Here is a 15,445-nt window from a genome sequence, read left to right as displayed (position 1 = left end):
TCCCTCTGCCAAGAATGTTCTTCCCCAAACATCTGCCTGGCTCCCTCCTTTTCTGGAAAGGTCATCTCCTCTTGAGGAGCCTTCCCTGATTGCCTAAACCAGCCACCACACCTCATCCCTGTCCTCTTACGCTGCTGTTGTCCTCATGGGACAATAGAGGTCATGTCACCACGTCCCACCTTATACATTTGCTTATGTCTGTCTTCTACTTTCTGAGTAGTTTATTATTTATCATGTTTATTGGTCACACTGGTCTCCCCAACAAGGGTGGGGATTTCTGTCTGTCTTCTTCACTGCCTTGTCCCTGATCACCTGATCGTTTCTCGGCACACTAGACACTCAGTAAGGAACTATGTAATAAACAAACAGATTTCAATGATACTGAGAAAAGAAAGGTGATGCTAGGATGAGAAGGCACTGCTCACTCAGTGGGGCGACATCTGTTTGGCATCTGTGCCTATGGATTCTAAGATGCTTGGAGCAGGTGCTTCTGGACTCTCTCTATGGAGGTCACCTGACAGTGGCTAGTGAGGCCATGGCCACGGGCTTAGCTCTAGCACAAGTAGAAAGGATGAAGACTCCAGACACTGCCTGGATGGAGCTAGAGGCACCTTGGGCGAGGCTGGCAGATGGCAGAGGACAAGAGCAGGGCCTGAAGGAGTCTGGACAAGCAATAGCTCCACCCTTGGCTGGCAGAAACTCAGAGATGCCACTTTAGCAATGAGAAGCCCTAGTGTTTGCGTTGTGTGGGGTGTCATAATTTAGAAAGCCCCAGACAACAGTTCAGGTGCAAGCACCTTATTTGGGAGATGGGATGAATTGAATTGTGCCCTTCCCTACCCCACCCCCACCCCTGACCAAAGACCCTTTGAAGTCCTAAACTCCAGGACCTCAGAATGTGATCTGATTTAGAAAGAGGGTCATTGCAGATGTCATTAGTTAGGATGACATCATACTGGAGTAGGGTGGATCCTAATCCAACACAACTAGTGTCCTTATTAGAAGATGGCCACGCGAAGGTGGGGTATTAGCGTGGATGATGGAGAATCTCTAAGCCAAAGAATGCCAAAGATAAGGTTAGCAGCCACCAGAAGCTGGGAGAGGCGAGGAAGACTTGTCCCAGAGAGCCTTCAGAGGGAGCCTGGCCCTGCTGAGGCCTTCTGGCCTCCATACTGTGAGAAAATAAATGTCTGTTGTTTTAAGCTACCACCCAGTCTGTGATACTTTATTCCTGCCCTAGGCTCATATCAGGCCCAAATCACTGCTCTGGCTTCTACCCAAAGTACGACAGTGGGATATAAGTGCATGGAAAGTTCTAGAAGGCTACTCTTGAGTTAGTGGCAGTTACCAGAGGGGTGAGAGCTGGGACTCAAGTGGGACCCAGTGGCTCACTCCACTTCTTCAGGGGCTGCTGGAGGTTTCACAATGAAAAATTCATACACATTTCTAAAAGGAGTGGAAACTTGGCCTACAGAGGGCTTACCCAGAACGAGGCACTGCTCTAAAGGCTTCACATGTATTCGCCTCACTCAGTCCTTGTGCCCTGTGAGGTAGGAATGCGCTTCTCCTTATTTAGCACACGTGGAAATGGGGGCACAGAGAGCCCAAGCAACTTGCCCAAAGTTGCACAGCAAGTGGTGGAGTTGGGATGGGAATCCAGACAACCTGATGCCTAACTCTGTTCTCTCAATTGTTTCCCTTGAACTTTTTCCTCCAAGGTGGTTTAGCTCAAAGCCTCCAGGGCAAATATCACCTCAGACAATGGTGCTTTACAACCCTCTGGAAATTTGTGGTCCTGCTCATACTTCCTTGCCTACCACGGAGCACATCCTTAGTATCTTCCTCTGAACCTCGGGACCTTTTTTTCTGTGTGTCCAGCCCTGTGACATGACTTTTCTTCACTCCTGCTCCCCACATTTACTCTCTGCCTGAGTCCCCTTACCTTCCCGCCTCCCAGCTGTTTTACTCACAGGAGGGTTCATTTCCTTCTAAGGCCTCCTCTTGCACCAGACTTATAAAGAAGAAAATCTAGAGCCCATCAAAGCCCCAAGCAAGCTTTAGCCAACCGGGTAGTCTTCAGCCCAAGCTGTTTGCAGGTAAGGCCCAAGAAAGAGCCTGAGCAGGTCAAATCTCCTGTTCCTAGGGATGCTATGCTCTGACAAGGTCTTTATGTAAACCAGGACACCATGTCCTCTTCCCACATTCTTTATATTTGTCAATAAGTTATAACAACGGTAGAAATCTATGTGATCTACAATATGAAAGATGTGGTGACTTGTGCTGTATGTGACATGCACAATTGCCCATGGCAGCTCCTTTGGCTGCCCATTCCCAAGCTGCATTCTCAACTCCCCCGAGATGAACCATTGATCGAAAGGATGAGATCTTGTAAATCTCCCTCCACCCCCCAAGAGGGGAAGTTCCTTAATGAACACACACCCTGACACAGCTGCGTGCAGGAGGAAGCGCAGTACTGCTTCCCCAGTAGGCCATGCTCTGGCTCATGGGCAGGACCTTAATGGGCAATTCAGTATGTGTACGGAGCAGTGTTAGGAAGGGAAAATAGGAAAGGGGAGGCAGGTAGAAGTGTACATCTTTTCAGACCTCTCTCTAACATTTTCAAGACCTAGGACAAGAGTGCCAACTGAGGCCCACATAATCTGTGTAAATATTTTAAGGCTATTAAATAAAACATGCTGTATGCTTCTCTTTACAAACATAGCTTCAGAAGCACTTGGAAAGTCAGTCTGGAATTTAGAATCTGGATGTTTGTACTGGATTATGGTGTGGGACAGTCATTACAGTGTGGTCCCTTGACCATGACCTGCCACCTTCTCTTCCCACTTATGGTTATATCCTGCCCAGAGGCAGGGGAGAGAGGGCTCCAGGCACATGTGTGGACACCCCAACTTGCCTGCCCCAACTCTTGCCACATTTGTGCCAACAACCACCTCAAAGACACCTCTGGCCCTTGGAGGTTATAAATGGGCGGTGCAGTCAGAGAATGGACCCAGAGAAGATCTCATGCAAGTTCAGGGAATCTGGGCTTGGGCAGGGATTCTAGGATCTCAGATAACCGAGAACATGATCTAGAAAGTGGGGCGGGTCCTGGGAGACATTTCCCCTCAGCCCCATAGAGAGGGGCATGGCCAGTGGGAGGCTGGCGAGGACTCCAGCGTGGAACCCCTTTGCATAGATCCAAGGACATTTCTCTATCTTTCCTTTATGCTGGTTTTTGATTCACACGACCTTTATGTATTCAAAAACCTAAACTGATATTTTAAAACTTGCATGCTTGAAAATCATTTCCATCTCTCAAGAGTGCTTCTCTACTTAGAGTTCTGAGGACAAGACCCCCATATCTTCAAAAGACTGAGCCACAGGCCGGCTCTCCTGGGGCCATGTTGAGTTGTCCTTGGGATGCCTCCCCAGCTCAGGGTCTCTCCACTGAAGCCTCAGGAGTTGGCTGGTCCTGGCTCTCCGCGACCCCGCATCACTTACGTTGTAGAGGAGGTCAGTCCACCCTTCCATGGTGATGCACTGGAAAACAGTCAGCACTGCAAATAGGATGTTGTCGAACTGAGTGATCCCATTGTTGGGGCCTTCCCAGTAGGGCTGACATTTGGTCCCATTGGGGCAGGTGCGGGCAGGTTCCTCTGTCCCACACGGAGCTGGAGACTCACCCTGAATATCATCTATGAGAGGGAAGGGGAGAAAAGTCAGGGGAAAAGGCTGGCAAAACCAGCTCTGGGAAACAGGAGGCAGTGAAGATTCAATGCTGTTGAAAAAAAAAAAGGCCATTAGGATGAATTTACCAGTCTTTTTTCCAAAAAGCCCAATGTTTGGCTTTGTTGATCTATTAATTTTTTTCTATTTCATTAATTTATTCCCTAAGCTTCGTTCTTTTTGTTGTTGTTGTTGTTGTTTTAAACCTCTGAGATGGATTAATATTCCTTAAAGCTATAAATTGCCCTTTAAGTGCAGCTTTAACTGCATCTCACAATTTTGTCATGCATTATTATCATTATTGTTCAAGGAAAATATTAATAATTTTCCATTACCATTTCTTCTTTGACTCACGGATAAGCAAAAAGCATTAAAAATCTGTCACATATATACAAAAACAGAATATGTAACAAATTCCCATGTACCTATCACCAATTTCAACATTTATCAACTCAGGGCTATTGTTTCATCCACACTCCCTCCCATACTAAAATATTCTGCCTTGCCACTAAAATGTTTTTAAAGTAAATCTCAGACATCTTTCCATTTCATCCACAAATAAGAATTTGCAAACACTTTTAAGGTTATCTTTTTGTTGCCTAGTTTCAGCTTAATTGCATTGTGGTGAGAGGATATGTTGGGTATTACTCTGTTGTTTGAAATCTGTTGAGATGCACTTTAAGGTCTTGAATACAGTCAGTTTTGGTAAATGTGCTGTGTGCATTTTGAGGTGGTTGGGGGCAGTGTTCTCTAAACTTCCATTAGCACACATTTGTCAATTGTGTTGTGTTATTCTTCTGTAGCCTGTTTTTTTTTTTTTTTTTTTTTCTTTTCTTGAGATGTACTGGGCTCAGGGAGCTGTTCTGGGGGCGAAGGAGGCCAGTACACAGAGTACTCACCCTTAGGCACAGGAGCTAAGCTTTCTCCCCAAATAGCAGGAGGCAGATTGTGAAAATGCCACAAGGAAAGAGACACGTGTCAATGGATGTCCCTTTTGCTGGAATCCAAAGACAGCTTCCTGGCAAAGTTGGGCTGGGCAATAAAGGTTTGGGTCTGAATTCTAAGGGGTTGATGGGGAGGGGGAGGAGGGATTCTTTCATGAGAACAGAGTCAGGGAAGCACAGAACATCCCTGGCATGCCCCCACTGGATCAGAGGCATGAGAGGACTCTATTCAGTGAGTGACGCCTTTGAAGATTTTCAGGGAGTAACACTGTCTGACAAGAAAACAGACAGCTGAGTGTATAAACTCAAGCTCCCCACTAAACAGAAATATATCTTAATGTATGTGCTGCAGGCATTGCAGCACCCATTCCAAACCTCCACTTAGCAAGCAACAGAGAGAAATCAACACAGAATGAATGACTCTCTTTCTCTCTTTCTTTCTTTTTTGGCCTCTCCTGCAGCATGCAGAAGATCTGGGGCCAGGGATTGAACCAGAGCCATAGCATTGACAACGTCAGATCCTTATTGTGCCGAGCCACCATGGAACTCCAAAGTGCATGAATGTTACTGGCCTTTCAAGCTCCAGTTAAATGGAAACTTTAGGTCAGGTAAAATGACACTCATCCATCTCAGAAGGGCTATTACTCAAGAAGCAATGATGATTTTTATTTTATTTACAGCCACACCTGCGCATATGGAAATTTCCAGGCTAGGGGTCGAATTGGAGCTGTAGCTGCTGGCCTACACCCCAGGCACAGCAGCACCATATCTGAGCTGCTTCTGCAACCTACACCACAGCTCACAGCAATTAGGGATCCTTAACCCACTGAGTGGGGTCAGGGATCGAACCTGAGTCCTCACGGATATTAGTCGAGTTCGTTATCACTGAGCCACAACAGGAACTCAAGAAGGAAAGACACACTGGCCACTAGTTTAAGTTGTGTGAAATGCCTTCCCCATTCATGCCAGACTTGGTACAGGGGCTATGATTTAACGATTACAGATTGGAAGGCAAAATCTCTTAAACATAAGGCTCAGGGCAACAGGGAAAACTTCCATGGACTCCTGTAATGAATGAGAACCACTGTTTGTTGGGAAGGTTGCCTCTGTCCAGAACCTTCTCCATCTCCACCTTGTGTTCAGGCCTGGCTCAACTTCTACCTATCATTCACCCCCACCCCCGTAACCCATTGAACACTGGTCCCTTCTTTCCTTGGTTCTACAATAACCCCTGAATGTTCACATTAGATGGGGAGAAAAAGGCAGGTATTAACCTACATTGCTACAGACTAGCTACAGATGAGGTTGGGGGGGGTCATGTCTCCTGAAACTATTTCAGAAACTCTTGGAAAGCAAGAAGCTTCCACTTTTCCTTTGCATTTCTCTGGGTGTTTATCACAGTGCTGGGTGCTCAGGTTCCTGATCATAAGGAGAACCTGTCTGCAAGAGAAAACCTATCTGTCTTTATTATTACCTTTTTATTTTTAATTTTTTTGGCTGTGCCCAGGGCAAGTGGAAGTTCCTGGGGCTGTGGGTCAAACCCAAGCCTCAGCAGTGACCCAAGCCACCTCAGAGACAATGCTGGATCCTTAACCCACTGCACCACAGGGGGAGCTCCCCTATTTGCCTTTAGTGGCTTTGCCAAGGGGTGTTCTTAACTGCGACCCCTCCTCCCAACAATCCCTGCCCCCTCATCACGAAGCACTCTGAGGGCTGCTTCTAGAAAAGCAACCATCCCGAGAGTCTGAGGAATTTGGTTATAAATATATTTTAAAATTAACCTGCTGCCTGGGTGTCTGTATATATCCGTCTCTTACTCACACGCCTTATATTTTTAATCGCAAGCTTTTCAGTCATCCTCCCTAAATCAAGGCTTCCTCCCCTCCAGTCGCCTCACCCACATCTGTCCCCTTACAACCCCGACTCTGACTCAAGCCAGTTCTCTGTCCCCTTGGCTGGAGAGAAAGAGAGAGAGAGAAAAAAACCAACAAAAATCCAAACCCTGGGATCCAGGAGTCCTGGTTTCCTCGGCTGATTTTTCCGAGGGGCCCTGCCCTGTATCTCTCCCTTCAGCATTTCTGTCCGGGTGATGAGGCCAGGCGCAGAAATAGCTCTGCCTCAATTAACACCTTCTTCATTGGGGAAAGAAATAATTAGGACATCCCATATTGAGCAAACTTCACAAGCCCAGGAGAGGAGACAGGAGGAGCAAGAAAAAAAAAAAAAAAAAAACAGGAGGCAAAAAAAAAAAAGGCAACTGGAATAAGCCTTTTCTACTTGGTTTTCCTGCCCCTTGGGAGCTCTGGTGAGAGGGCTTGGCCACCTGGGGGTCACCTGGCAGTGCAAGTGGGTGGGAAACCACTCCCAGACAGAACCTTCTTCCCAATAAGACAGGCCTGGAGTCTCTTTACCCTCCCACATGGGTTCCCCTTTGGGCTTTAATCCATACTGTTCATCCCCTCAGTTCACAGTTTCCTTGACCCCCGACTAGCGCTGCCACTCAGCCTGTCTGCACCCAAGTGGCCAGGGGTCCAAATACTGAAATAGAGGCTTCCCTCCTATTGATCCCATTTGCTTCTTGGGCTTCAGAGAGCAAGTGGCTAGATCTGGAGAGCAGGGGGATTTAATTGAAGATATACCTGGAAGCCACTTGGTCCCTGAGTGTGTGGCGAGCAAGGGACACCCACGCCGCCCCACTGCAGATTCAGAGCAGCGCACAGGCAGTGCCTCCTGGCCTTCCTGGCTTTTTTCCTGCCTGCTCCCTGCCCCCAATGCCTGCCCCACCTTCTTGACTTAGCCAATAAGGAAGAGAGGGGCTAAGACCCTGTTTGTGCTAAGGTTCTTTTTTTTTTTTGTCTTTTTGCTATTTCTTGGGCCACTCCCATGGGATACGGAGGTTCCCAGGCTAGGGGTCTAATCGGAGCTGTAGTCTCCGGCCTACGCCAGAGCCACAGCAACTCGGGCTCGCGTGTCTGCAACCTACACCACAGCTCACGGCAACGCCGGATCGTTAACCCACCGAGCAAGCGCAGGGACTGAACCCGCAACACCTCATGGTTCCTAGTCGGATTCGTTAACCACTGCGCCACGACAGGAACTCCCAAGCACTAAGGTTCTGATTGGCTGATGCCAGGACTCCCAGTGGGATGTCTTTAAGGCACATTCTTGGGAAGGACTGGAGGAACCTTCCCCCACCCTCCTTGCTCCAGGGTAATGGGTCACCACCCACAAAGCAACAGGACCCTTCCTTCCTGGCTAGGCTGCCTCCACTTCTTCCTGCTTTATTTATTTTACTTTTACTTTTTGCTTTTTAGGTCCATACTGGTGGCATATGGAAGTTCCCAGGCTAGGGGTTGAAGCAGAGCTGTAGATGCTGGCCTACATCATGGCCCTGACAACGCCAGATCCGAACCACATCTGCAACCTACACCATAGCTCAAAGCAATACCCAATACTTAGTCTACTGAGGGAGGCCAGGGATCGAACCCACATCCTCATGGATACTAGTTGGGTTCATTACCGCTGAGCCACAACGGGAACTCCTCTTCCTGCTTTAGAACTCAGCAGGAGCTAGAGTTTGGGGTGGCTGCAAGGTAACTAGGGAGAGGCTGTGGGCACTGCTGTGTCCATACTCTGCTGTCATTTGCCCCTACAAGCGCCTCTGACGCATGTTCCAGCCATATGGGGCAGCTGGCTGTACCAGGGCATTTATGCCCACCCAGGAGCAGTCCTCACCAAGGTCAGACAGAATTCGGTGGACAAATACCCAGTTCTCTCGCCTTGGGTGTAGCATGGCTCAGAGATGGGTGTCCACTGTTTCCCCAAGGAGCCCAATGGTTCTGGGACTTGGTTGCCCAAAACAGTAACCGGCTTGATGACACTCCCTTTATTAGCTGTTTTCCCCTCCCCGTGTCTCTCTTCCACTCTCCTGATGGCATTTCTGGAGATCGCTTTCTAAATAAACCACTTACCCTGGGACAGCTTCTTTGGGACCCCAATGCAACACCCCAGCAACAACCAAGATCTTGGGGGCTGTTTCACTGCCCCCGCCCCCAACCTTGCCTGCACTATTTTCGGGAAGAAGGTCCCCCACCTTCCAAGAGAAAGAAGCAAACCCTGCAGATCCCTTCCAGGGGCTTATCCCCAAGAGCGAGAAGAAGTGGGAAGAAGGTTGGAAAGAAAACATATCAGGCTGCTTGGACCTACCTGTCCCCTCTTCAAAGCAGGTGGTATGAAATTTTCCCATATAAAATTCTAACCCTATGATTGCAAAAATAAGGATTGCAAAAAATAGGAGGAGACCGATCTGCAGCAGGGGGATCATTGCCTTCATAATCGACTTCAGGACGACTTGTAAACCTGGGGAGACACAGAGAGAGAGGCCCCTCAGGCCTGTGAGAAGGCACCCCTGAAACCCCATCCCCAAGATGCCTCCTGAAGGAACCCAGAGCACATGGGGTGGGGGTGGGGTTGAGGACTGGGCAATGGTGAGGGATGATGGGAGGAAGACTCAGAGGCTGCTCATTATAACAGAAACAAAACCTCCTAATATATATGTGTGTGTATATTACATATATATAACATATATATTTATATTATATATATATTTTAGCCCATACCTGTGGCATGTGAAATTCCAGGGCCAGGGATCAAATCCATGCCACATCAGTAACCAGAGCCACAGCAGTGACAATGCCAGATCCCTAACCCACTGAGCCAAGAGGGAACTCTAAAGCATTTTTATTTAAAAATATTTTTTAAAGTATTTGACATAGGCTGTCCCATTTGATAACATCTAGGGCAAGACAGAGATGGAAATTCATTGTTTTCTGAGCCCTGTTCTTGGGTGCTGGGCGAATGCCTTTTTCTAACTTTTTTCCACCAAGAGGGGGCCTCTTTTCCTGATTCATACGAAGGTGCCAGATAGGCTAATTGCAGCTCTGCAGGGGGAAAGCAGTCAATGTCCCAGTTCCAGCCCTGAGAAATCAGACGTTATTTCACTGGCTTTTTAGCAACAACCCCATGAGGCAGGTGCACGTGTAAAATTACCCCCATTTTACAGAGGTGGGAAGCAAAGCTCAGAGGGCTGTCATGGTTTGCCTTGGGGCATGAGAAATAATGGGCAGGATTTGAACGCAGGTCAGAATGGTGTCAAATTCTTTGTAACCACTGGTTTATTTATTTATTTATTTTTTGCTTTTTAGGGCCCCATCCTCGGCATATGGAGGTTCCCAGGTTAGGGGTCAACTCAGAGCTACGGCTGCCAGCCTGCGCCGCAGCCACAACAATGCAGGATCCCAGCCTCATCTGCAACCTAAACCACAGCTCATGGCAACACCAGATCCTTGACCCACTGAGCGAGGCCAGGGATCAAACCTGCAACTTCACGGTTACTAGTCGGATTAGTTTCTGCTGTACCACAATAGAAGCTCCTATAACCACTGTTTTATATGTTTAGGAGAGTCTACAGTTAAAACGAGGATTCAAATACATAGCTTGCTTCTTGATTAGAAGAGCCCCCCATGGCCCATGACTAGCACCTCCTGATGGGTGGAGATCCCAGGGGACTATGCTACTCCAAAGGGTCCAAAATGTAAGGGTGATGCGAATGGAGGCAGCGTGGGCAGGGGGGCTAAGGCTCTGGACACTGGCTGCAAGCTGATGCCCGGGCCAGATCTCCTTTGCCATTGGTAACCCTCCTATAGCTGCTGTGGGCGCTGGTTGGTAATGACTCCCAGGTGCCTCCCTTTTCATAGAACTGCCCTTGGTCATCCAAAGCTCCTGGCCTGGCTATTGCTTCCTCACCTCCCACCCCCTATAATCACAGAAGTAAAAAAGGCCAGCCTCGTCTCAAGTGGGAGACAACTCTGGAGCCGCTCACGCTCCAGAGCTCCCCATGGGATCAGGCTGAAATGGCAACCTTGTTCAACTTCCTCCCCTGCCCTGTCCCGCTGCCCTCATTCCCTCTCTCCTGACAGCACTCCCCTGACAAAGCAAGGGCACCTGAACATCTAGCCAAGTCTTCTTCCAGGGCATCTGACCTGGTCACCTACCAACTAACAAAGTGATCTTGAGTTAAGTCAGGTTGCCACTCTGAACCTCGGTTTCTTTATCTATAAATGGGGATTGGAAGAGCACCTCCCTCTCAGGATTAAACGAGAGGGTTCACATGCAGCAAAGTACCTGGCACATCCCGGGTGGTCATTCAACGGAAGCTCTTATTAGTATTAGCTTTGGGTTGGCCCTTAATTTAATATGATGTGGCCCCTGCTGGGATCTTGCAGACACCTGAGTAGAAATGCCTTCTTTCTATAAAAAAGACCCTGCTGGTGGTTATCTGGGAAATCTTACTCTTTAAATCTGGGTGGCAGTGAAGCTGAAGAATGAAGCTAATGAAATGCTAAATGCTGGTAAAGTCAGAAGCTACCCCACAGGCTTGTGGTGAGGATACATGAGTTTAAAAAATGACAGAGGAAAATAAAAATAAAAAAAAATTAAAAACGGCAAATACTTAGAACTATGCCTGGCACATAGCAAGTGCTTATAAATAATAAAATATAATAGTCTTTATTATTATTGTTGCCACTACTACTGAGGCAGTAGAATAGAAAAGGTTCATCCTGTTTTGGTTTGGTTCGGTTTAGTTTTGCAGGTGAACCTAAACCTGACCCTGAATACTGCAGCCACCCCCAAAAGGTGGAGTAGAAACATCCTTGGAGGGTGAGAAAATTGCCTAGAACAAGTATAGACTTTGGAGCTCATTACTGCTCAACTGAAAGAACTCAGGTGAGTAATTTAACCTTTCTGAGCCTCTGCCTTTTCACCTGTAAAATGGGTTCGCTGGGTGATTGTGAGGATGGACTGAAATAATACACGAAAAGTTCTTTCTGCCGTGCCCAGTACACAGTCGGCACTTAATAATGGTAAGGGTCATTGCCACCAGTATAACCAGGCTTGGGGTCAGACTGGCTAACTCCTCATTGTGCCATTCTCAGCCATGTGACTTTGCTCAAATTATTCAGCCGCCCTGAGCCTCAGTTTCCCCACCTGTAAAGTGGAAATACGAGCACTAACAACTTCACAGGGTTGTGAATATGGAATGAGATCCTCATATATAAATGCTCACTAAATGGGTGCTGTGGTGATGGGTGAGGTTCCACATGGCTTTCAGGAGCTCACCCAGACCTGCAGTCAGATTTCTGGAGATCCCCTGAGGGGCTTCCCCCAAGAGGAGTCTTCCCTTACTCAGATGTGGGGAGCACTTGAGGGCCCCTATGAGATGCTGTGCAGAGAGGAAACCGAGGGCTCCCGGGACCCCTGAGTAGACCCCTTGCCAGGGCCGGAAACTCACGCACTTGGGATTCCAGACACCAGCTTGAGGGGCCGAAGCACTCGAACCGCCCTCAGGGTCCTTAGGTCAAACTCCGTTCCAACTGTTGCCAAGATGCTGGAAGAAAGAAGCCAGAACAGAAAGGAGAGGGTGGGTTTCAGGGTCAGACAGGTAGGCTGGGGTTCGATGTTGTGGTTTCTTGACTGGCTCACCACAGGCAGGTGACTTTACATTGCTGAGCATCAGTCTAGTCACCTGTAAAACAGTGTTAGTAGTACCTGCTTCACAGGATAAAAGATGATTTACAAGGACCCTAAAGATATATGTGGTTGATGATACTCAATAAACACTGGGCTGAGAAGAATGGGAGCTTTCCCATGGCACATGGTCAGAGTGATATTCAAAATATTTTGCAACCCATAATACTTTGCCCCTGGGGAGAGATGGAGGAGTGGAAGATCTTTTGGGGCTCAGGTCTTTTTACCAACTGGCAGGAAAGTAGTTCATTACCAAGACGCCAGCCTGCATGAGTTCAAATCCCACCTCTGCCACTTCCTAGCCTGACGACCTTGGGCAAGTCACTTCCCCTCTCCATGTCTCAGTTTCCCCTTCTGTGTAAGAATGAGACCCACAGTACCCACACCTCAAAAGGCTTGCCAGGATGAAACAAACCGATACCTGTCAAGTGGTTGGCATTGTGCCCAGCATACAGGATGTGCACTAAGCTACTCAGAAATAAATGAAAAAAAACGAAACAAAACAAAAACCCCCAAATGGGTGTCATCTGCTAGGACAGACCAGCTGGAATCAGCCCCGGAAGGGGGCTACAGACCCCAAGCCTCAGGGTAAAAAGTCACTTTTTCTTTGGCCATGCCCACAGCATGAAGAAATTCCTGGACTAGGGATCGAACCCCAACACCTGAGCAGCAACAATGCTGGATCTTTAACTGCTAGGCCACCAAGAAATGCCCCCACCCAAGTCACTGTAATGAAGCACAGCTGAATAAGAATCACAGCCATAGGTGAGAGGAGCCCTCTGTAGAAAGCGCCCCCCCAACCTTAATGACTCTCTGACCTAAGACCTCATTTGTAAAAGTGTTGCTGAAGAGACAAGAAGGACCATAGCCCCTCCTCAGGCAGCCCAAGGAACCCCCCAGACCCATTTCCTTAATAAGTAATGTAGAGAGTTCCTTTCTGATGCAGTAGGTTAAGAATCTGGTATTGTTACTGTAGCAGCTCAGGTTCCGGGCCCAGGAACTTTCATATGCTATGGCCACAGCCAAAAAGTAAAGTAAAATAAAATAAAATAGAATAAAATAAGTAATGTAGTAGGAGCCCCCATGGAATTACTACACAGAATAAGTTGTCACTGGAGCTTCAGACCATGGGCAAAAGAGGCTGAGAAACAGAGGGCTCTGCAGTTAAGAGTGGGGAGACCACACAAATAATTCAGAGGTGTCTTCAGTCTTGTCTAGGGGTCTGGGTCTTACACGACTTTGACCTATGAACCACCAGTACCAGCATCTGTAAAGAATCAGTATCTACATCTCTGTCTTTGAGACAACCAGTATCAGCATCTGTAAAGAACCTGCGTGCCTTTGGCTCTAGACTTTCTCTGAAGCCGAGATAGGCCCAGGGAATGAATTCTGTGGGAGCAGCCCTCCAGCACAGCTGCTGGAAGTAGGCAGATGAATTCCCCAGCTCCCTCGCCCTCCTTCCAGATCACTCTACTACACCGGCTGCCAGAGGGGCGGAGCCCAGCTGTCCACAGGCGGGACCTACCCCACCCCTCATCCTTCCGAGTCTCCCCTCCCTTGTCTCTCACCCACCCTTCCTGGAGTCACTTCCCACTTGGACCTGAATCCTTGTTTCAGGGTCCATTTGAGGACACCCCAAACAAAGACAGGGGGTGCTCCCAACTCTTTTCCCAACTATCCCTAGAGCAGAGATGGGCCTGGGAGGTTGGGCTGGGCTCCTTTCCCCACCAACAAATGTGCATTTGAATGCATCCTTTGCACTGGGCAAAACAATGCATGAGGCCCTCCCTGCCTTGTGGAGCTGATGCAGGACAAAAACGCGTAACAGAAAAAGGCACACAGAGAATGAATCCCTCCTGGGTGTGATGCATTCTTCGAGAGAACACAGGGAAAGCAGCAGCTCTGAGGACACACAGCAGGTGGTGTTGACTGGTCTGGGACCCAGGGAGGCCCCCCTCTCATGGATGAGGAGGAGAACTGTGGTCAGTCAGTGGCGGGGAGGACTTTCAAGGTAGAGATAGAGGGCCTGGGGTGGAGAGGAGCTTGGTAAATTCAAGGAATGAGAAGGTGTGCAGTGGAGGCTTAGATGGTGCCAGGAAGCTGAAGTATAGGTGGGGGCTCTGCCATACAATCCCAAAGAACTTTTCATTCATTTAATTCTATTTTTCCCTTTCTCTAACAAGTTTCCTTAAATTTTTTTAAATTAAAGTATAGTTGATTTACAATGTTCTGTCAATTTCTGCTGTACAGCAGGGTGACCCAGTCATACATACATATGTTCTTTTTCTCATATTATCTTCCATCATGTTCTATTACAAGTGATTGGATACAGTTTCCTGTGCTGTACAGCAGGACCTCATTGCTTATCCATTCTAAATGTAGATAGTTTGCATCTACTAGCCCCAAACTCCCAGTCCATCCTACTCCCTTTCCCCTACTCCTTGGCAACCACAAGTCTTTTCCACGTCTGTGAGTCTGTTCCTGTACTGTAGATAGGTATATTTGTGCCATATTTTAGATTTCACATATAAGTGATGTCATATGGTATTTGTCTTTCTCTTTCTTTCTTATTTCATTTAGTATAAGAATCTCTAGTTGCAGCCTCTACCAAGCCTGGATATCCAATTGCAAACTTCATCCTATAGATCACCATTCTATTTCTATTTTCTTCTTTCTTGGCAGATGAAAGCTGTTGGTTAGGGCATGCACAGCAAATGACAGGCATACATTGAGTCTTCATTCACTCATTGCAAACATTAAATGAGCACCTACATGTGCCAGACTCTCTCTAGGTCCTGAGGACACGGGTCACAGGATTCTCTGTCCTCTTTCGGTGGGGGGGGGCACTGAGAATAAATCCAATAAATATACAAGCTGTCAGGGTGATGAGCTCAAGGGAGAAAAATGGCGCAAGAGAAGGGATCGAACTGGCAATGGGGGTGGGGGTGGGATGGGGGCAGGAGGAGGGGAGTGATGACAGGCATATCAATTGGGATAGGCAAATTGGTCTTTTGTGCCTGGCAGGGCGTGGCTCGTGTTAACAAAGTTCAGACCAAGGTGTTCCCTGGTGGCTTGGAGGGTTAAGGATCTTGTATTACCATAGTGATGGCGTGGGTTCTATCCCTGGCCTGGGAACTTCTGCATGCTGCAGGCATGGCCATAAATAAATAGATAAATAAATAAATAAA

The 15,445-nt window shown here is 47.8% G+C and overlaps 1 protein-coding gene across 2 annotated transcripts in view; it reads right to left on the bottom strand.

The window, feature by feature from the left end:
* Positions 1-15,445, bottom strand: part of CACNA1A (calcium voltage-gated channel subunit alpha1 A) — a 277,546-nt gene that overhangs the window by 137,471 nt on the left and 124,630 nt on the right. For both annotated transcript variants that reach the window (XM_047776880.1, XM_047776881.1), the window contains exons 4-6: positions 12,026-12,117; positions 8,877-9,029; positions 3,502-3,695 (exon numbers count right to left, since the gene is read on the bottom strand). In XM_047776880.1, coding sequence (XP_047632836.1) covers positions 3,502-3,695; positions 8,877-9,029; positions 12,026-12,117 — 439 coding nt within the window. The remainder of the gene's footprint in view (positions 1-3,501; positions 3,696-8,876; positions 9,030-12,025; positions 12,118-15,445) is intronic.

The sequence above is a fragment of the Phacochoerus africanus genome, chromosome 4 (genome assembly GCF_016906955.1).
Source record: "Phacochoerus africanus isolate WHEZ1 chromosome 4, ROS_Pafr_v1, whole genome shotgun sequence".
In the NCBI taxonomy this organism is placed as follows: domain Eukaryota; kingdom Metazoa; phylum Chordata; class Mammalia; order Artiodactyla; family Suidae; genus Phacochoerus; species Phacochoerus africanus.
This window is presented reverse-complemented; position numbering and strand designations above follow the sequence as displayed.